Source organism: Erythrolamprus reginae, chromosome 2 (genome assembly GCF_031021105.1).
Source record: "Erythrolamprus reginae isolate rEryReg1 chromosome 2, rEryReg1.hap1, whole genome shotgun sequence".
Taxonomy (NCBI): domain Eukaryota; kingdom Metazoa; phylum Chordata; class Lepidosauria; order Squamata; family Dipsadidae; genus Erythrolamprus; species Erythrolamprus reginae.
The window spans coordinates 179870540-179894298 of record NC_091951.1 but is presented as its reverse complement, the minus strand read 5'-3'; the positions used below and the strand labels follow the sequence as shown (position 1 = coordinate 179894298).

The 23759-nt window shown below is 38.8% G+C and overlaps 1 protein-coding gene across 1 annotated transcript; it reads right to left on the bottom strand.

The window, feature by feature from the left end:
* Positions 1-8135: 8135 nt before the first annotated feature.
* LOC139161439 (lens fiber major intrinsic protein-like) lies at positions 8136-17423 on the bottom strand. The gene is made up of 4 exons (XM_070740557.1): positions 17064-17423; positions 11370-11534; positions 10554-10634; positions 8136-9600 (listed from the first exon to the last, which is right to left on the bottom strand). The coding sequence occupies exons 1-4, from the start codon at positions 17421-17423 to the stop codon at positions 9415-9417; spliced, it is 792 nt and encodes a 263-aa protein (XP_070596658.1). The 3' UTR covers positions 8136-9414.
* Positions 17424-23759: the final 6336 nt, after the last annotated feature.

Here is a 23759-nt window from a genome sequence, read left to right as displayed (position 1 = left end):
GACAGCTACTACAGGGGCTCAATGGGTGGAGCAAACTAAGATCGGGAAGTCCACACGCATACAGTATTCCAAGCAATAAAGCCCTCTCCGCCTGTTCTTGTATTACAATGCCGGCTTATTTTGCATGTTGTATTACAGTAGGTGCTTGCTTGCTTGCTTGCTTGCTTGCTTGCTTGCTTACTTACTTACTTACTTACTTACTTACTTACTTACTTACTTACTTACTTACTTACTTACTTACTTACTTATTTTTTTTATTTTTTATTTATTTATTTATTTTTTAAATTTATTTCGTCCAATACATAATGAAGGTTAATGAGATTAAGTATGTGAAGGATAGGAGTGAAGATATAAGAATAAAATGCAATACATCAATGGAGGATAGAAGAAGAGGTATAGGAGTGGAAGAAAAGAAATATGAGATATAGGAGAGACAATTGGACAGGGGATGGAAGGCACCCTGGTGCAGTTATGCACACCCCTTAGTGCATTGCAATCCTTGCTTATTTTCTATACCAGTGTTTCCCAACCTTGGCAACTTGAAATATTAGGACTTCAATTCCCAGAATTCCCCAGCCAGCATCTGCTGGCTGGGGAATTCTGGGAGTTGAAGTCCAAATATCTTCAAGTTGCCAAGGTTGGGAAACACTGTTCTATACTACTCGTAGCAAACTTATCAGAGAAGTGCAACTAAGACGATCAAAGGCCTGGAACCAAGAACGGCTTCAGGATTTGGGTTTGGTTAGTGCTTAGTCTAAAGAAAAGAAAAAAATAGGGGTGACATGGTAGCAGTATTCCAGTATTTGAGGGGCTGCCACAAAGAAGAGGGGTGTCAAATTATTCTCCAAAGTGCTGGAGGGCAGGACAAGAAACAATGGTCGCAAACTAATCAAAGAAAGAAGCAACCTGGAATTAAGGAGCAACAGTGAAGACAATTAACCAGTGAAACAGCTTGCCTCCAGAAATCGTAGACGTTCCATCAATGGATGTTTTTAAGAAGCGACTAGAACTAGACAGTCACTTATCGGAAATAGTATAGGTTCTCCTGCTTGGGCAGGGGGTGGACTGGAGGACCTCCAAGGTCCCTTCCAGCTTTATTCTAATTTATTGAGATAGATGCAACGCCATTGGAGACAGGTGCAAACTGCTAACAACAGCCTGAGGCACTGGAAGTATGAGTACCTTCTAATCTTATTGAATCATCATAAATAAATGCTAAAAGCAATTAGTGGAATGATATTTGTAATTTGAAAGAGAGTAACACTGTGTTGTTGGAAGATAAAGAAATGTATGGCAACAGGCCGAATCTTAAAGAGGCATTTGTTGACCCTCTTCTTCAAGAAGCCATTACTAGATTTAATCATATTGGAAAATTTCACCCAGTATCTAATACTGTATTCCCTTTTTAGGGAGGATTGTTGAGAAAGTGATCATGCAATAGCTTCCGAAGACCCTGACTTAAAACAGATTTTCTGGTTCCCTTCCAGTCAGGTTTCAGATTTATGTATAGGTCCAAAAAAGCATTGATCGTGCTTGTTGATTATATCTGGCATAATTGGTATGGAGTGCATCCATGCTTGTTCATCTTGATCTCTTGATGGCTTTGGATGTCATGGATCATGATATACTTCTGGAGCAGCTTTGGGAGCTGGGGTGAAAGATATTGTAATTGTGCTGATTCTCTTTCTTAGGTGAAAAAAATCCCTTTTTGAAAGATCTGATTCTGGACGCTCAGAAACTCCAGTGGGTGCAAAATGGGGAGTTATCTGTGCTCCCTGATCAGCATATTATACCTCTGTTTTACAATCTGTATTGGTTGCTAGTTTGCTTCCCTTTTCAATTCAAGATGCTGATAATGACCTATAAAGCCCTATATAGTATGTCAGTGATGGCAAACCTATGGCACAAGTGGCACAGGCTCAATTCCAACATACGTGTGTGTGTGCTGGCCAGTTGATTTTTGGCTCTTGGAGGGCACTTTTGACCCTCCGGGAGGGTGGGGGAGAAAATTACATCTGATGTTGTATAGTATTCTTGTGTTTGCTGTACAGTATTTTTCCCCCAGCTCTTTTCTGGTATTTTTTCTTTTGAAACAATTCACTCATTATCAATCCCAGAATCTATAGCATCTTTAATACAGGATTGCACAATTTGGTTGAAATAAAATTCCCAAAATGCTGGTCATCGCAGTGATTTGAGGCAAGGTGGTAGGAGCTATGAATACAAACCACATTAGTTTATCTCAGGGATTCCCACAATTCTATCCAATTTATACACTATCTATTTCTGCTCTACTATCTCCTCCCTCCCGCCCCAATCTTAGAGCTATTTTTAGACTGAGATCTAATGATTTAGCTCGCAAGCTGGGGGATAGCATTATTGACCAACTGTGGAGGGTAACTATTAACGATAAATATTATTGTTATAGTTTGAAACAGAATAAAATAAACTGGTACTCACTAGATGCGATGGGATGGGATAGGACAGTGATGACGAACCTATGGCATGGGTGCCACAGGTGGCACGCAGAGCCATATCTGCTGGCATGCGAGCCATTGCCCTACCTCAGCTCCAACATGCATGTGTGTGCTGGCCAGCTGTTTTTTGGCTCGCACAGAGGTTCTGGGAGGGCGTTTTTGGCTTCTTTAGAGCCTCTGAGGGGATGGGGGAGAGCGTTTCTACCCTCCGACGGCTCCAGGGAAGCCTTTGGAGCCTGGGGAGGGCAAATCACGGCCTACTGGGCCAACTAGAAGTTGGGAAACAAGCCATTTCTGGCTTCCAGAGGGCCTCCAGGGGGTGGGGGAAGCTGTTTTCACTTGTGTACACACGCTCTTTCGGCACCCGAGGAAAAAAAGGTTTGCCATCACTGTAGTATGTGATGGTTTATTTGATGGACTGCTTCTTCTCTGTTACATCTGACACGAGTGGCATGCCTGCCAAGGATTGCCATCTGACAAGGTCCAGAATGACTTTGATGTCAGAGTGATCTCTTCATAAAGGGCATCTGTTCTGAATGAGTTTTTTTGAAAGCCTCAAGCTTCAGTTGTGGACCAGAGCCCTTCGGTGATTATGCTTATATGTTTATACAGCTGCCGCATATGTTTTATGGTTTTTATACAGTTTTATCGTAGTTTTATATGCTTTGACGGCTTTGATATCTCTTTTGTTATTTCCAAATATAGTATTCTAATTGACAAGCAGCTAGAAAAGAACAGGAAAGATGGGCTTTATTTATTCTGCCATAATAAAAGGAAAGAAAGAAAAGTTATTACAGGAATTAAAAGGGATTAGCAATTTTCAAGTTTCCTACTGCCACTCAGCCGCTGCTATGGCAATATAAAGCATTGTTGATATATTGACATCATGCTAGCTAGATCATGCTATCAATATCTAGAGCAGAAATGGCCATTTGCCACACAGACAAAATGGGGTACTTCAGTCAAGTGGATTTGGGAACCAGTATGTATATGACATACAGAAATTAGTTTTCCAGCCATAACGTCAAATAGGAAACCATAGAAATAGAAGTTAAATGAAGATATCTGCCTTTTATAAAGGCCAATAATCTACCTTAAAGACTCACAGTTTAGAGGATAGGGAGATAAACTTCACCACTAGAAGAAATCTAGAAGTGTTCTTAGTTCATATTTTTCAATGAAGGAGAAAGAAGGGTGAGAGGACGAGCAGAGGCAGGGAACTGTAACTTTTGAAAATCTAATAGATTCTATAAAGAAGCAAATGGTTTGACCTACATTCATATCAGAGTTCAGGGGCTAAACTAACACCCCCAACATGATTTGACACATTATACCATGGTTTGTTTAGATACATGGTTCTGTCGTGTTCTTGTACTGTAGTTAAAAACCCCTCTGGATTTATTTATATACTGTACTTATTTATTTGATTCACCTGACTGAAAAGGGTAGAGATGGATCTCTCCCTCGCTACAAATATACAGACTCAGAATATGTGTGTACATGTATATATACTCTCACACATATTCTTTTATTATTTACAGCATGTAGGCATGCTTCACTAATCTTACACATACAGCTTTTTAAATGTACAATCAGTTACTGATAGTCCTTGACTTACAAACACAATTGAGCCCAATATCTCTGTTGTTCAACAAGACATTTAAGTGAGTTTTGCCTCTTTTTATGACCTTTCTCGCCAGGGTTGTTAAGTGAATCGGTGCAGTTGTTACATTAGTAACACAGGTGTTAAGTAAATCTAGCTTTCCCTTTGCTTTTCAGAAGGTTGCAAAAAGTGATCACATGACTCCAAGACACTGCAATCATCATAATTGTAAGTCACATGACCATGGGGAATGCTGCAACAGTGATGTCAAAAACAGTCATAAGTCACTTTTTTCAGTGCTTTTGTAACTTTGAACAGTCACTAAATGAACTGTTATAAGTCAGGGACTACATGTATTTTATCATCCTTCCAGCAGACACTATTAAATGCACTATCTAAATATAAAGAATAATGTTGTATAAAGGAACTTGCAGCAGTGTAATGCATGGCAATAATTATGGGAATACTATTCATGTATTCACACAAGGCACACTTTATAATTGCCAAATATAAATATTTCCATGGGAATACATGGGAATTCACAAGGTTAATAAATAAATAATAGGATGCATTAGAAATAACAATGTTAATATAAATGAGAATGAAGCATCAAGAAATCTTTTTCATTCCCTTTAGTTCTCTTTTTTTTTCATTTCATTATGTAATATACCGGTACTTGTGAAAGTTTTTACTGGAGTTTGTGTGGAGACACAGTACGAAGGTACTAATGCTTTGTTAGGAACCGTCAATTACTGATTTTTTTTTAATCTAGCAAGATGTTACAGATTGAGATCCTGAATGATGGTGGTTAATTTAATTATATAAAAGTCTTAGAAGAAATGTTTCTGAACATAGAACATGGAATGATGATGTTTGGTTTGCCACTGTCAATTGTGTATTTTTATCACAGCAACGTTTTACAGATTGAGCTGCTTGGGGTAAACAAATTAGGATTGTCACTTCCTAGGCATATAAATCAAATGGGAAATACATTAAAATTTAATTAAAATACAGTAGACTCTTTTTATATTCCATTTCTTATAAGCCACATGTGTGCACCTATTTTAAAATACACTTGGCTCTACTTTGCAATAAAACTCAATCATCCTGGCTTTGAGGCAGCTTTTTATCTTCCAATTTCAATCATTCTCTCCAATAATTCTAGGTGCTGCTGAAAGAGACATACAGCCAGCCAGCTGCATATCAGACAAGCAGCCTTGGCTTGCAAATGCTAGGATGGGCTAAGTTGAATGGTGAATAGCTGTTTCTCTGTTCCATTCCATGCAGTTCCATGCAGAAAGGCACAATTCCTTTCCTAGTATTTGCTAGTATCAGTCCAGCTAAGGTTTTTTTATGTAGAACAAGAGAGGGGATTATGTTCTCCTTCTTTCACTGACATTCAAAATGTATTTAGTTGACCATATGCAATCATTCTGAAACTGAAAGGTTAAGTGATGCATAGATCTATTATTTATAATTTCCTATACAATTCCATAATATAACTCTATTAAAGAAGAAAGCACCACTATATTCAATGCAGTTTTTGGAATTAGTAGAAATCTCTATATTGTGAATTCCTTGTGCTGAATAGAGACTCGTGAATGTATAAAATACTGAATTACTTTTCTGCTTCGTGTCATATCCCTCTTCCTTAATTGTAATCATGTAAATTTGCCAGATTTCTCTAATGCAGAACTATTAGCAAAAATAAATTGTAGTAATTAATTAAATAAATCCCAACACAACAACTAAAGAGTTATTTATACCTGTGAAACAGAAAGTTAAACAGCTCATTGAAAAAGATGAACATCTTGGCATCATGTGGCAGGGAAAATAAAAGCAACACATAAAAAATAAATTGTCATCTCCTGTAAATAATCTGAATGGAACCATTTCCAACTGCAGTGCAGATCAATCCTAATAAAACAGCCCTGTTGTAGTAGACAAATTCATCCTGTTTGTGTTGATTTATAAACCAGCTGGATTGATGATGGACCCTGGTTGGCCTTCCAAGTTAATTCTGTTGACTGACCTTAAATTTACACCATTTTTGTTATAACAGTTATAGTAGAGAGATGGGGAGGAGGGAGAATTCACACCAACATGTCTGAAAATAGGATCTACTTCAAATATTAATACTGCAGAATCCATAAGGATGTCCCAGATATCATTTCAGAAGGAAACTATCATTCACTGTAACCACCCTCCCCATTTTTGAGATATTGATCACCATTTGTCATTCCAATAATTTTGTCTGTGAAATCTCTTCTATCATATCTACCATTAGAACTGCCTGACCAGTAAGTAAACCACTTTGTACTCACAATTTGGCCTTCCTTAATTTGGCCCCCTCCAATATATCGGATTGCAACTCTTAGATCTCAATATGCCGAATGGTATCTGGAAACTTGGAACTGCACTTCCAACCTATTTGGCTGGAAAAGCTGCTGTTAGAAATAAGGCACCTAAAAACCAAGCCTGCGGCATAAAATAATTCATCCAACTATAAGAGAAATTCTGCTGGACCAAACTAGTCGGCATCATATTTACAACTTATAGCAACTAGAAACTTTAGAGGAGTCCAGAAACACAGCATCTAAGGGTCTTACACAGGTAGGTCTATAACTACATCAAAATGACTCAACCCTCCTCCCATCAGATCTTGTCCTCCTGCTTCAATAGCCAAGTGTACATATGCTGATACTAAAAAAAAATTAGATCAGCCAAAAGTTTCTGTATCTGTAACTCCTTCTAAAAGCCATACTCTATCAGCAAGAATTGGAAGATAGTTCTAATGTGGGCTCCCTACTGATTCCTGCAACCAAGCTCAGCGTGGGTCAAGGACCCTACAGTTCAACCCTAAACTACAAATGTATTTTTATTTTTATTTATTCAATTTTTATGCAGCCCTTCTCCTTAGACTCATGGTGGCTTACAACATGTTAGCAATAGAACTTTTTAACAGAGCCAGCATATTGCCCCCAATATTCTCTTCTATCGATATTTCTAATCTTAATCATTTTTCAACCAATTTTTCTGTACTTTTGAAATAGATGCTCCAGTAATGATACCAGACTTCTTGACAAGATGTATATTTTTTTAGAAGACCAAAAATTTACATGTGGATCTTTTAATGTGGGCTGGGTTCATACACTGTACTAAATCATAATGTGGTTACTTCCAATTTGATATAGTCATTCTAGTTTATAGCATAGGATGATGTATGAAACCGATCACTGGACAACAAATTTTGCTTTTAAAATACAGCTTAGCTTGCTGAATAAGCCAGGCTATGGAAGAACAAACTTGACTTCCATGGAAACAAGGCAAGGTACAAATGGATGATTACTTTGCATTACTAAACATGATCAGAACAGAGATTAGCTTTGGTTAATGAAGAGGGTGGTTTTAAGGGCTCTTGAATGTATACCAATTGCATTTGTTAATATGGTGAAGAACAGTAGTTGTTTGGTTTAGTTTGGTCAGAGTTTGTGCTGTTTCTTACTTTGAGTTTCTGAGCAGAACTTTCAGTTCTAAAAAAAATGCATCATCTTTTATAGCTTTATTGCTTCTCCATATATTGAGGTCCGAGAGGATTCTATAAGAAAAAGACTATTTCCATTCGGTGTCTTCATAGCAAATAAGAAAGGTGAAATAGTATCAGAGAATATGTTGGAATAGACTACGGTAGCAATGAAAAATGGACCCTACAATATTTCAAAAAGTTCTATGTTTATGAAAGGAACTTCACTGAAGCTATATGTATGGCTACGACTACAGTTTAAAAGGCAATTCATAAAATGTAGTTTGGATGAGGGGAGGGTTATGGAGATTCATATTCAACATCAAGTCTCCTTTGTATTTGATTTATTCTCATTTTTCACCCTATGTGTGCCTTTGAGGATGAAGTCACAGGGCTTGAAAGTTTAATTTCAAACTAGGCTAAACTCAAACTGATGGAATAGTTTCAATCTTCTTAAAGTAGACTTCCCATATTATGATAGGCCAGCTGACAATTATATGTCAGATACATAAAACCCTTTTAGTACCTTCTGTTGGCTGCCACGATTTCTGCAGTCTAGATTTGGCAGCCTTATCCTAGAGATAAGTGAGACCAGGCCCTAATTCTATTTCACTTCATTTTTTTAGCACTGAGATAAATTATGTAGGATAGTGAGGAATTTGAAACAGCAGCAGCGTCTGATTGGAAAGAAATGACACAAATGTAAACACGCCAATAAATATTTTAAATAAAAAGCTAGATAATTCCCCTCCTCGGGAAACCTATTTTGATTTAGTGGATTGATGTTTGAAATAGGTGTTATAAGATGTTCTTACTGCTAAATCCCTACCTGGCATTTTTTGAATTTTATAATGGAGCTATGTATTGCCTAGCACAGAAATCCAGAGCTGGTTACTAGCAGCAGATCCAAGATCAGCACTGAGCCTATTGAGGTTACTACCTAAGGAATTGAACTAAGACCTTCTCTATGTAAGCACCTGCTTTATTCAGTGTGTTTGCTCTCTGCTGGGGTTCCGGCTCTGCTTTTTACTTACACCCCCCCAAAAAAGCTTTTTTCTCACGTACGCACAAGCCAAAATTATATATGTATATATTCTACGTGGCCACAAGTCACTTGCTCTTTCTCACTACTCTCACCACTCTATGTCAATAGATAATCTGAGCATGAATCCTCCAAGTGGGGGCGGGGAGCTACTTTGACGGAAGGAAAGAATTGTTCCTCCTATACAAGTCCTCAAACCCACTTGAGCCACGGGCAGAGCTGGAGCCAGAATATTAAGAGCAGCAGGGGAATCGAAAGATGCCAGTGGCAAACTCAACAAAGAACTCTAGCAATCCCACACTAAACAATCTGCCTCCCACAACAACTCAGGCGCAGAAGAGAGAGCAGCGAGATCTGCAAAGGGTGACTCAGCATAATAGATGTGAAGTTGAATGCAAGTTTTGCAAGAATTCAAAGCAGCGTTGTTCTCTTACACTTTTTGTTTCCCCTCCACAAAACTGTTTTTAAAGACTTCTCACTGCAAAATAAATCGTTTAAAAATCAGGCAATGACATAGTCCCCCTCCCCTCCCAACTGCACTCTCTGCATTCTATTATCCCATGTTTTGTGTGTGTCTGTTACTTTGTTTTTATGAGAGAGAAAGACTGGATAACGTATTTTCCCCTCTGATTTGTGCCTCCTTTGTGCAACCACTTCCCACTGGCCAGGAGCAATAACAGTCTGTATACTGGGCCAGTTATTCTGCCCCATCTCTCCCCAGAGCAGGGATTTGTGTATGTGCTATGTTGTGCCACCCTACGGTCACTGTTTATAGTGCTTGTGTCTTCAGCTCAAGAGGCTCCCCTGGAGGTTCTCTGGATGTGCTGGTGGCAACAGGCCGGTCACCTTTGAGAATAGACAGACGTTCTGAAATACTACGCATCCGAGGGAATAAGATGAAGTCGTACAAAAAGCCACCCATCAAGCCACCAATAATTGGTCCAACCCAATATACCTGGAAGAACAAAAGACAAAAGCATGGGAGGGGGAACAAGGAGATAGGTTAGGGATGCAGAAACCTCTTAAGAATATAGCATTTCAGGAAAAAAATATTTCAGGGCATTTCCCCATTATTAGCAGGTTGAAATCCTCTTCATTCATTATTGATAAATCATAAAGTACTGGCAACCTACCCAGCATCTCTAATCAGCTGGTCTCTTCTACTTTATTAGCCAGCAAATGGATTCCAAGTAGAGCAAAGAGCCTTCCATAATAGCCCAATCTCTAATTCCATTGATTCAAAATTGCTAAGCTTCCACCAAGCTTAGATTCGTATGTTGTCAGCTACCCGATAATTAGTAGAATTTTAAAGAGAGGTCAAAGAAGTTTGACATTGGGATGCTCTGACATTTTCGGTGCCATCTCAATATTTTATTTATTTTTGAGTCGAGCAATTGTCTGGAGAAGTCCTTCATTTTTGTTGGCAAGATTTCAGAAGAGGTTGTCATTGCCTCCTTCCCAAGGCTGGGCTAAGGGAACTGACCCAAGATCGCCCAGTTGGTTTTGTGTTTCAGGCAGGACGAGAATTCACTGGTTTCTAACCTGCCGCTTTTAACCACTACACTAAACTGGCTCTCCCCTCTCAACTTACCCGCAGAATAAAAATTGGAATCGAGTGCATTTTCTTTGAGGGACTATTTAAAAATATTTACTTTTATGGAAGATTGAAATGCACCCAAGTTGCCTCTGCTATGCTCTCTCCCCAACCAAATAATATCTCACTTGGGGCTTCCTGGGAGCCAAATTTCAAGAGTTGAATGCTGCTTTGGATAAAGATATAAAAGATTCCCCCCTTCTCAAGTTGCAGTTGTTCCTCCAAATTCAGACAGGGAAAATAATCTTTCAGACCGTGGACTGTTGTTTCAAAGAACCGTCATCATTTCTTATCCATACAAACCCCTCCCTTACCCAGTGGTTGGTGAAGTTACGCGTTATGACAGCTGGGGCAAAGGATCGGGCAGGATTCATGCCAGCTCCTGTGTAGTATATCTGAAAAAAAGAATAGGGTTATGACAGGGAAATGTATCTTTTTCATCGTGTAATTTAGGTTTCTAATCCTAAAGGGTCCAACTCCCTTATTTAAATATTTGCTTAAATATTAGCATTTATATACTGCCTTTAGGGGCATTGCACAAGGCAAATAGTAAATACATAATAAAGCAACAATAATGACATTAATGCACCAAAATCAAACTTAAAAATAATATAAACTAAATCGAACTTAAGAATAATATAAACTAAAAATAATGTATACCCATTGAAAGGCAGGTTAAAAGATAACAATTAAAATATTGAAAGGGGCAAGCTGTTATGCTGAGTAGATTACGCATAGCAACCTGGAAAGACTTTCTAGCAGAAGTAGTTCACCTGAATTCTAAAGGACCGCTGAACTTATTTCATGCAGCCATAGGCTTAATTTCAAAGGTCTTCTTCAGATCCTGGCTGTAATCAAAGCTGCTCCAGAAAAGGGCACGGCCATCCCCAAATATTCCCTTTGAAAGGCTGGCGTGCTTGATGGGAAGAAAGACCCTTTCCCCACTGTTTCATAGATTCAAAATGGTTCAACAGAAGAAAAATAAACTGCTGAAAGAATAGTTAAGAATGAGGGGAAATATTGGGAGGACTAATTCTCCATCCAGGCCTAGTCAGGTGGCTATTAAAGAGAGTGATTAAATGTATTACAGCTGGCTATATTTTGGTGCATATTGCGTATTGAATCATTACCCCAAAGAGGTGTCCAAGAGTGAGGGAAAATCCAACTGCCAGGGCCACTGATCCCATGCGTCCGTTACGTCTCTCATCATAGGTGGCAAAAACACAGAGGACAAACTGTAGGGTCAAGATGATTTCCACAATGGTAGCTTGGCTTACATTTATACTAGGGTGCATCTGTAGCCAGAAGAGATGTGAAGGTTAAAACCGTGAGGAAGAGCAAAGGTTATCATTCATTCCATACTTAACTATACCTTTAAGGGGCTTTGGTTTCCAGAAAGTATTTACGCATACCAGGAGGAAACACTGATTGCACTTACAACTAGAATAAGTTTGTAGAATGAAGATACAGTATTACATTTTAATAATGCCCATGTGATCTGCCGTATGGTATAATAGAGTTTCAACAAGGTGGGGCAGGAATAAAAGAAAGTAAAATAGGTTTATTTATTTATTATTTATTTATTTATTAGATTTGTAAGCCGCCCCTCTCCGTAGATTCGGGGCGGCTCACAACAATAAAACAGTTCATAACAAATCTAATAATTTAAAATTTAAAATATTTTAAAAACCCCATTATTAAGCAGACATACGTACAAACATACCATACATAAATTGTATAGGCCCGGGGGAGATATTTCAATTCCCCCATGCCTGACGACAAAGGTGGGTTTTGAGGAGTTTACGAAAGGCAAGGAGGGTGGGGGCAGTTCTAATCTCTGGGGGGAGCTGGTTCCAGAGAGTCGGGGCCGCCACAGAGAAGGCTCTTCCTCCGGGGCCCGCCAAACGACAAAAATATATTATAAAGCAACAGGAACTCTGCCGGGAGGAAAGCTTTAGAGATGCATAGATAAGTGAATGAGACAAATCTTGAGAGTCTATTATCTATATCAAATGGATAAATCAAACATAGCTGCATTTTCTAACATAAGCCCATCTCTCACATATAGCTGGTTTTCTTTCTTTAGTTCTCTCTTCTTGTCTATAGGGTAGAGACTGGATCCTGACATGTCTCGGGGACATTTTATCCAGTTAATTAATGCTGACGAGCCTTTAATCGTTATAAACCATCCTGATTTGGAACCTGAAGTAAACTGATATTTCAATAGTTAATCTAAGGTTAATAATTTAATCATTCCTAAAAACCATCTAGTATACCTTTTCCACACTATACCAGTAACCAAAGAAGCAATATTTTATTAACAGACTAAAAATTTTCCTCAGAACAGAATCAAATTTTTTCCCCATCCCTTTGTTTATCTCACCATATACTGTACATGTGTACTGTATATGGTGTCAATAGGTAAACCAAAGGGTTTATGTATCAATGGGTAAACAAAAAGGGAAGATGTAAGAGCAGGGATTCTTAAATCCACAAAAACTCCCATTTCTGATTCCAACCAGTTTTAGCTAAATTATGTCTTGCACTCTTCAAAATTAGGACTTGAAGTGGGTTGCACGGGGTAAGCCCTCTCTCCCTGTAGTAAAGGTCCAAGCACCGATTTGTGGGTTGTGAATTTGCAGACTTTCTAAACCATTGGCCTGCTTGCAGAGTCCTATTTTACTCCCAGCTGACTAAGCCTCAGGGTCAGTTCTGGCTTGAAGTATGTTTTGGTGGCCATCCATCTTTGCTAACTAGTGGATTTAATTGAGGGGAATTTAAGGGGACTATTTTAATTTAGTTTAATTTTAATTTAATTATTTTAATTTAATAATTAATTTTAAATTAAATTAAAATAACTAATTTTATTGTAATTATCTTAATGCCATCCAAAGGGATGTTTTGGCAAAAATTAAAATGGCAACTGGACTCACTCCTTTATTACATTCAGAGCACCGAGTAAGGTAAAATGTATCTACCGAATCCCTGCTAGTTTTCCTTCAGTCTACTGTCTCTTGTTGTCTTCTTTTTATGATATCTTTCTTTTGGAGGCTGGGCTGGAATTAATATTCTGTCAGTTTGCAGGCTCTCGCCAAAGAGCCCATCTCATGCTTAATGCACAGAGTGTATCCTCACCCAACCCACAAATTTCTAACTGCCTCTGGGTGAATACTGGGGTCCAATTGCATACAATTTTCTCCTCAGAGTCAAGGACTTGGAAACAGCTGGTTGGCACATCTTGTACTGAACAGGTTATTTGTATAATTTGGAGCTGGAAGTGATACTCTCATGTGGCAGGAACATAAGTGAAATGGTGGAATTTTACTTATTCAAAAAATAAAGCACAGCGAGACTTGGAATACCTCCAGGACCGTCTTCTGCTGCACGAATCCCAGCGACTGATTAGGTCCCACAAAGTTGGCCTTCTCCGGGTCCCGTCGACTAAACAATGTCGTCTGGCGGGTCCCAGGGGAAGAGCCTTCTCTGTGGCGGCCCCGACTCTCTAGAACCAGCTCCCTCCAGAGATTAGAACTGCCCCCACCCTCCTTGCCTTTCGTAAACTCCTTAAAACCCACCTCTGCCGTCAGGCACGGGGGAATTGAGGCACCCCCTCCCCGGGCCTATACAATTTATGTATGGTATGTTTGTGTGTATGTCTGTTTTAATAATGGGGTTTTTAAAAGTTTTTAAAATTTATTAGATTTGTTATGAATTGTTTCATTGTAGAGTCTACGGAGAGGGGCGGCATACAAATCTAATAAATAAATAAATAAATAAATAAATAATAGTAACACTAATACTGTAACTTATTGCTTGTATCCTAAGGTTTTTGTTAATATTGATTGTTTCTTCATTGCTTATTTGACCTCTATGACAATAATTAAGTGTTGTACCACATGATTCTTGATAAATGTGTCTTTTTCTTTTATGGACACTGAGAGCATATGCACCAAGACAAATTCCTTGTGTGTCCAATCACACTTGGCCAATGAAGAATTCTATTCTATTCTATTCTATTCTAATAATGCCCCTGCTGCATTTCAAAAGCAGCAATATTTGACTTACAAGGTAAACTTTATATTGACTACAGCCTACAGGTAGTCCTCATTGAGTGTCCACAGTTGGGAAGGGCAACTCAGCCATTAAACAAAGCACCGGCCAAGCGAAACCACAACTGTTCTTATTATTTTATTTTAGCTTTCCTTTGCTTGACAGACCTGTGAAAGTCATAAATGCAAGGAATTGTTGCAAAGTTACATTTTCCTAATTGTTGTAACTTCAGATGGTCATTAAATGAGGACTATTGGTATTCTAGTGCAACAGGGTGACCTGAAAGCCACTAGAGACCATGGATTGGCTTAGCTGAAGGGGCAGTCTTTCTTCTGCAAAGTAGCCCATGAGATGCTGAGGTTTGTCCATGGGACACTGCAGCTGAATGTACTGTAAAGTGGAAAATGCCGTATTTTGGATGCCGAGCAGAGAAATGTGCCTTGAGGTTGCTTGGCAGACAAGTGTGGTATCAAGGCCCTTCAAAAACAGATGCCTGACTCTTCTAGCAGCAAGACAACCAGGCAGTGCTGAGAAGCAAGGGAACTAATGGGCATATTTCAGTTTCTCCCATAGCAAAAATGGGAGGAAATCAGTTCAATTTAGGGCTTCTCACTAGAAGACACAATGATGTAAATGCACTACAACAGTGACTTTTTTCAGCTCTGTACTCATAAAGTTGCCTTCATTTCATTCCCAGTCTGTGGGGTTTGGTGCTCTCTGAACTTGATTATTTGCTTGCAGATGTTTCATTATTAACTGGGTAACATCAGTGATGTTACTTATCACAAATATTTGCGAAAAAACAACCAAGCTCAGAGAAAAAACAATCAAGCTAAGTTTTCAAAGTTGGACCCTGAACTATAGAAATTCTCTTGTATTACCATCTCTGGCCTGTGAATGAGATAGTACCGGTGTTAAAATAATAGTCTAAACGCAGCCTCATGATGCATAAAATCTGTTAGGCCATTAAGCTGCTACAGACAAGCCTCTAAATAGAATTGAGATAGTTTCATAGAGAAGGATGAATACGGATGCCTTCTATTGATCTGAAACATAATTGTATCATAAAAAGTCATCTAGGAATTTTAATATTCATTATTGTGCACCTCCAAACTTAGATATCTGAAATTAGTTTACCAGCAAAATGTAAAAATATGATAGGTAAAGTACACTAACAAAGAATGTATTTAAAACAATCTAATTCACTCAGACTTTGATTATTCCATGATATACTCCTAGTATAATTTAATTCAGATAATTGATATTTAAATATGTAGCAATTATTGCTCAAATCCAAAATATGTCTATTCAAAATCCATAATTAAAAAGCTTTTAAACTTAGCTGAAATGCTAGTCTGAGGGCTTCTAAATACAGTGCTTTTGCCTCCTGAAAACAGTTAATTTACTACAAAAAGGAATTTACTACCCAAAAGAAACTTTTGCTATTCAAGGGAAGCTTTTAATATACTGTTACCCTATCTAAGGATGAGAATCCTGAACTTTATCTTTCACCTGAAATGTTCCTGTGTTTTTGCACAAACTTCCAACTTTACTTTTCTTACACAAACAAAAATAAGTTTCACAATTACTAATAGTGACAGTATTAGCTGATTTCCATCAGGTAATGTTCTAAAAGTAGAGTGGGTTTTTACATCAAGAATTGAATGGTTTTCACATAGAAAAGTTCATTTCATTAATACTAATTCATAGACAGTATTTTTTTATTTGCTAAACGTATATGCCTCCCAACTTACTATCAAGTAAATCTGGGCTTTTGGGTAACATATCTGAAAATCTTCGAATTAAGATTGTTTTTAACAAGAACAATGTTCTCTGATATGATCAACCAGCCAGCTGGGGAATCCAAAGATTTGGTTGGGAAAACAATTTATTTCAAAATATAGGAGAAGTTATTTTCTTCAAAGCTAACTGCAGATCTGATTGAAAGTTACAACAATTATGACATTCTTTCATGAAAAGTGCCTTCGATATCACCCTTACCATCCTTTTTTTAAAAAACTCTCATCTTCCCTTTCTTTAACTAATTGTTTTACTATCTCTAGTCATTTCTGGCTCTAGGCAGTGCTCATCTCCGTTTCTAATTTGAAGAGACGTCTGAAGATGTCTCCGCGTTCATGTGGACAGCATGACTAAATGCCAAAGACTTACGGATTGCTGTCACCTTCCCACCAAAGTAGTCCCTATTTTTCTACTTGCATTTTTTATGTGCTTTCAAACTGCTTGGCAGAAGCTGGGAAAATACTGGGAGCTCACTCCATTATACGGCGCTAGGGATTCAAAACACTGAACTGCCGACCTTTCTGATTGACAAGCTCAGCATCTTAACCCCTGAGCCACCAATATAAATATACACTGATATGAAACTCTGTCGTATTCTCTTTAACGCTCTGTACTCATACCAAGCCATATGTTGAGTATCTTGGGCAATCTGGTGTTTACTCAATAACTACTCCAAGATACTTCTTGAGATGAAAATAATATACCCACGAAAATATTGCAATCCTTGTTTCAGGTTCTATGCTAGCAGCTTCGCCCTTCTAGATTTAGGGTTAACAAGTCCTCCTATATGGGACATACTTTGTGCCTTCATTCTTCTGGTTCCCAATAATAATCTAGGTTTTAAGGAGCATGGTGTGTAGCCCTTTAGAGAATCTCTTACATACAGCAATGTTAACTCATTTCTTGTCTACAGCTGTAGGGATACCCCCCACCCCTTAAAAACATTTTGAGACAGCTTTGCAGGATCCCATTACCGTGTTGAGTGCCAGGTTACCCCGTAGTGCTGCCGGGGTGACTCCATAAAGCACAGCTGCACCGGCCAGTCCTCCCAACACCTGGGCCACCACGTAGAAGACAGCACGGAAGAGGGAAAGCTGCGAGCCCAACAGAAAGGCCAGGGTAACAGCTGGGTTGATGTGGGCACCGCTTACGTGACCTAGAGACTGCACCATGGTGGCTGCTACCAAGCCAAAAGCCAGGGCCACCTGTAGAACATTTAAGGGGCCGACAATCCAGCGAAGGGAAGCCCCCAGCCCAAAAAACACATAGAACATAGTCCCGAAGAACTCGGCAAAAACAGCTCTCCAAAAGGAGGATAAGCGTGCCTCCCACATGACGGGTCAGGAGGACAGAGACTGAGCAGGGTGCAGCAGGATGGTCTTGAAGGTCACTGCTGCTTGCTGCACCACCCCTCCACCTAAGCCCCTTGTTTTGTATTGTGGCTGTGAACTTTATAAGGTTTGCTAGTATAGCCCAGCCCAGGAGGTGGGAACTCAGGTTGACTGATTGGAATCTCTTTAACTCTTAACTGTCTGCCTTCTAAAGGTTTTAGGCATAAACCAATTCCCAGCTCCTGTAGCTGCTAACAGAGCTTTAACTCCAATAATTCGAACTCTTTTCATTTCCATTTTTCCCTTTCCCTTTGCTTAGGTGACTTACTTCCATTTTCTTATTAGCAGTTATTGTAGTACGATCCCAAGCAAATGGCTTCGATGGCATTCATTGGGAGATAGGGGAGGTGGTTTGGAGTCCTCCTTCACAATTCACATCAGCAGCTTGGAGGGTAGGGGGGCATTTGCGTGTCCTTCCCAATGCAGAGTTGCATGAGAGGGAAACAACCTAATTTTCAACTTTTGCAAGCAGCCAGAGGTTTTGACTATTTGTGATATGTCATTTTTGGATCATGTGAAGGATTGCCAGGGAAGTGTCCACTGCTGTCAGTGGATATTGTCTCTTTAGTTTTTTTCTGTTGCTGAATTGAAGAGCACTCAATTAATTCATGAGTTGTCAGAAAACTATTCTGGTATGGAATTCGCTATTTTGATTGATGATCACTACAGTACATCTCTGTCACCTCTGAGTGCATCTCCACTGTCACCTAAGTGTGTCCAGAAAGTACTTCTTTGTATGTTGCCTCTGTCTCATTATCAGCCTCCTGTTATGGGAGCATGAAGATAACTTCAGATGTCCTGGAATGCAAAAAGTATTTTCTTTATCTTTTTTTAAAAAAAATTAAAAATATCTTTATTGAATATTTATATTTAAAACGACAGAAACAGAGACACACACACAAAAATATACAAACAAAATCATAACATACAAAAGCATATCAAAAGTGTTTTCAATGTTATGCCCGCAGAAGACTTTCCATAAGGATAATCTTAAGAACATGGAGAAAGGGGCTTGAGATGTTGTAGTCAGGATTCATCTGTCAGGTTTGCATTTGGACTTCCTCCTTGCATTTGGACATTAGGTTCTTTTTGTTCCTGTGGTGCACAGCCATTTTAGCATGGACCAGAAACTAGACTCCTGCAGCAAATTTGTGGTTTATTTTTTGTTGTTCTAATAATTCCGTCAGTTGAAATTGTTGCTTCCTTAACTGAGAGACTACAGTATAACCCAAAGCATCCTAGTGATGGATATTTCACAGGTACCATTCCTCTTTTTGAATACCATTTCCATGCAAGTTGCAATAGAAATGCATGCATAGCCTTCCTCTGATTTTCTGTTGTTCTATGAGGAAGATTGGAACCCTGCTTCTGCAACTGCTCTGGTATGTTTTGAAGAATAGGTTGACTTGTCCACCTGTATGCAGAGTAAAAAAAACCCCATTCTCAAAATCCAACTCTTTAACTATACTTATCCAGCATTGCACAAATCTGGTTGATTGTTAGGTGGAAGTCAAGATCTCTCTCTTACCACTTAAGTTCAGTAGATTGACAGGTCAATAGAGTAATTATTTTGGGGAAATGTTATGGCTCCAATCCCCTACACTTCTCCATTAAACTCTCCACGATTGACCTCTCCCGATTCCTCAGAGGCCAGTAAGGGGCGTATATAAGTGCACTGATGTGCCTATCGTCCCCTGTCCAATTCTCTTTTCTTACCTCTTTTATCTTATATATTCTCTCCTCTATACATATTCTCTTCCTATCCACTTCCCTTCTTTTTACTTCCTATCTTTATATATATATTCCTAATGTATATTCTCTCTCATATGTATTGTATATTGGACAAAGAATAAATAATAATAATAATAATAATAATAATAATAATAATAATAATAATAATAACAACATCACAGAGTTTAACACTTCTTTTATATATATCCACCCCGAGTCTTTAGAGAGGGGCGGCATACAAGTCTAATTTATTATTGTTGTTGTTGTTTGTTTGTTTGTTGTTGTTATATTATTATTATTATTATTATTATTATTATTATTATTATTATTATTATTATATACCCAGTTCTTAGGAACATTATGTCACTGGCCACAACTAAGCAGCACAAATTATTAATGAAGGATGGTTATGTTGCAGTCAAGAGCGACAACTTTTCATTGTCCACTAGTAGTCATTAGACCAATAGTTCAATGGTCCTTTGGAAAAACAAACAGGAAAAAATGGATTGGTCAGAGTGCTGGGACCTTGCAATCCTTGCCCCAGCATATATCCTATACAGTGATTAGGGATTGACAGCATTCAGATTTTGGCCAGTGGGAAAACCAATCCCTGCCTATACAGCATTATGCAGTACAATTGTATAGTCAGCAACATGGGAAGATCCTATTCTGGATGCCCAATAAGAATTCATTCTGGGGTAGCAAGATTTAAGGTGATAGGGTTTCCTCAAGGTTCCAGAAGAGAAAGAAAGCACTGTAGAAACAGATGCATGGAGATGTTCACGTCAGTTCCCTGCTACTCCAGATTTACCTCCAACATCATTCCTAACAGCCTGACGGAGAACCAGTTTTGTGTAGAGTTAAATGGTTAGAGAAATCATGGAGACTTTGGCCCAGTCATTCTCTCATAGCCCATCTCACCTCAAAAGGCTGCTGTTGTGAGGAAAATAGGAGGAGGAAGGAGTATTAGGAATCTTCATCACCTTGAGTTATTTATAAAAACAATAAAAGGGGGGATGAATATCTAATAAATAATAGATTTTTGCACACCTTGTGATTGTTCTTGAATAAATGAGGAGCAGGGGAAGAGAAATGCTGCATTAGGAAAGTCTAAGGCTATCTCACTCATGGGCTGGAGGCAAGATAAAGGCAGCATCATGGGGATTCGGCAGAAAAATAATTGTTGTGTCAGGCGTAAGTTTATGCTAAATTTAGGTGTGACTAGAAAAAGACCCAGTCTTAAAATGATTTATGAAATTGTTTCTGACTAGAAACTGAAGGCATGTCAGATGTTATGTGATTTTACATTTTCTGTATTCCCCCACCATACTTTCCTCCTGGATTCCTTCACAGAATACAGTGAGATAAGAGGCCGTTCCACTATTTCCAGCCTAGTTTGAGCACAGAACTGTCAATATGTCATTAGTAGGTTTTAAAAAAAAAAAAACCAATACATTGCTTTGTTTTGTAGCTCTGAAACATTTCTCTTTATATCACTGGACATTTTTCTCCTAGATGTTTGGGTGGATAGACCTATCATGATCACTGATTAAAATCAGTCAGATTATGAATGTTTGTTGCTTCTGATATTTTTCCTAGAGTTAGATACAGGTCTGAGAAGCCTCTCTCTCTGACAAAACTCTCTGAGATTGTTTTGACTGACACTGAACACTGGAATCACGTCTGATGTTGTATTGTATTCTTGTGTTTGCTGTACAGTATTTTTCCTCCAGCTCTTTTCTGGTACTTTTTCTTTTGAAACAATTCACTCATTATCAATCCCAGAATCTATAGCATCTTTAATACAGGATTGCACAATTTGGTTGAAATAAAATTTCCAAAATGCTGGTCATCAGTGAGTTGAGGCAAAGTGATAGGAGCTATCAGTACAAACCACATTAGTTTATGTCAGGGATTTCCACAATTCTATCCAATTTATACACTATTTATTTCTTCTCAATTATCTCCTCCCCTCCTGCCCCAAACGTAGAGCTATTTTTAAACTGAGATCTAATGATTTAGCTTGCAAGCTGGAGGATAGCATTATTGACCAACTGTGGAGGGTAACTACCGGTATTAACGATAAATATTATTGTTATGGTTTGAAACAGAACAAAATAAACCGGTACTCACTAGATGCAATGCAATGGGATGGGATAGGATATCACTCACAACAGTCAAGATATAAGAATGGTCCTAATGGCCAAGATACAATGTAATAGTTCCTGACTATTAGTTTGGTGACTAAGGCTTACTTTAGTTATAGACAGTTGCTGCTAATGCTACCTTGCTAGCTGATACCGTTGGAATAAACAACCATAAGGAACTGTTGAGAATGCTTTATTGTATTTCAGTCTTCCCAAACCTACTGTTCTGCTGAAATATTGAACTTCAACCCCTTACCATATCACCAATAATTCCTACCAACAAAGTATGTTGCAGATAAACAGCTCTTTATATTCTATGTTCCATCACCATTCCTGCAATTTAGCTGTTATGTAGAATGATATCACAGATCTCTCTGTGAACAAAACGTGTTATCTTCTCCCATAAAGCCAGGTAAGCAGGCTACACGAGTCTCTGTCACTTGGCCGAATGTCTCTTCTGTAATCTATGGTTTTTCAATGGAAAAGAAGAAGAAAAAACCAACATGGAAGCCCTGCCAAAGATAGTCTTCAACTCACAAAAGTTACAGATAAGAAAAATATGGACTGGATCCTTGTAAGATTTCTGAATGAGGCAAGGTAATTGTATAATGAAAAAACTTAAGATGCATTAGGGAATACCTTAACAGAATCGATTCTGCCCTCTGGACAAGGTATCGAGAGAGTCTTTTGCAGGTCTTTCCTCGTCACAAGATACACATAATATGAACCAGGCAACAGGCCTTCAGAGGGATGGCTTCCATTTTATGGATATTCTCCTCCTGGTAATCCAGATGACCCAAGCCCTGCTTAAACAAGCTAAAATAATTCTAATCCATGTTATGTTCACCCTAGATCATTAATGTAGTTCTATGAGTTTCTGTGATGTTTAGTTTTTGGATAGTTTATTATAATAGTTTATTATTGGGTTTTATTATTCCTCTTGACCTTGGCATATCCCTGCTCAGAATCCACTGAGGCCACTTATAAAAATAAATGAATAAATAAATAAGTAAATCAAGATAAACTGAGAAAACAACCAGGGTAGAAATACATTTATGGAGGTGGGGTCTTATGGGTTAACCTCTCGGCGAAGGGACGAGGCTAAAACCAGCAGGGCCCTCTGTGCTTCAAAAGAGGCCTCTCTGGAATATTTGTCACCGTAGCATTTTGAAGCAGCTATTTAATCAGAACTGTTCAACAGACTCTAATTCTCTTTCTGCTCTAGGGGATTTATCCGCCTGCTCTGGGATTGGGCAAGTTGAGGAAAAACTGCCAAGTCGGAAAGAAGCAAGGACAATGGGATATGCTGGGCTCAGCATTTGACCAGGGCCAGCCTGTTTGAAGGACACAGGAGAGGAGAATCAGCATATGCATGCTCAATCACAGTCTCGTATTTTATTGCACATCAGGTCCAGGGGTGTGTGTATTTGTGTGTGTGTTGGCTTAGGCCTCTTGTCAAACTCCATCCATGTGGCAAAGAGAAACATGCTGCTTTTCCTGAAATGTTTGCTCACGAGGGTTTTTGGGCTTCCAGAATCTGTTCTGGCTTTTACTAGAACTCTGGTTCTACTAAAGTTGAATTTTGGAAGGAAAAAAGTTCACGTAACATTCTGAAGGGAAGAATTTGTAACCTAGGCACTGGTCCTGAATACTTGAGTATCCGTAATCTAATTTAGGAGTAAAGGGGTAATATTGTGGGTGGTTGTCAAGCAATCGCAAATTAGAAATTTTTGGCACACTGCTTTTGATTAGATATACCAGTACACACTATATAGTATCATACAATAGTATAATACAGATGAGGCACAGATCTGAAGAAAAGCTCTTATCTGTTCTGTCTGGGTCACTCCAGAAGCCAATACCAACCCAAAAAGAGAATCCAGACACACTGGTAAGAGGCAAAGGCAGTTTATATAATTCAAGGAGAACACAGGTAACAGAAAATGTCCTTACAAACAGGAAAAACGCTGGAACTTCAAATATATACATGAAGGGAATAGTCCATGAAGCAATACCAGATGCCAAGACGAAGCTGTAGATAGCAAACAGACACCTCCCACGAGTCTTCCAGACTGCGAGGCCACAAGCCAAGATCAGAGACGCTGAGAATCAAAACAGGTCACCGCAACTCCAATTGATAACACTCCACATGGCTTCAAGGCCTTGCCTGCCTTTTAAACCCTGCTGATGAGGACCACACCCAAACCCAGCTGTTTCTAATTCAATGGTGAAAATATTTCTTTAACTGCTCTTTTCGTTGCTCTGAACGTCTCTGTCTCATGTCAATGACAGCTTGTGCGTCATCACTTAATGACTCCAAGTTACTGGCTGGGGAGAGCCCCCCCCCCCGGGCTCTCATGCTGTTCTCCTTCATCCCATTCCTGACTCTCCTCTCCCCCGT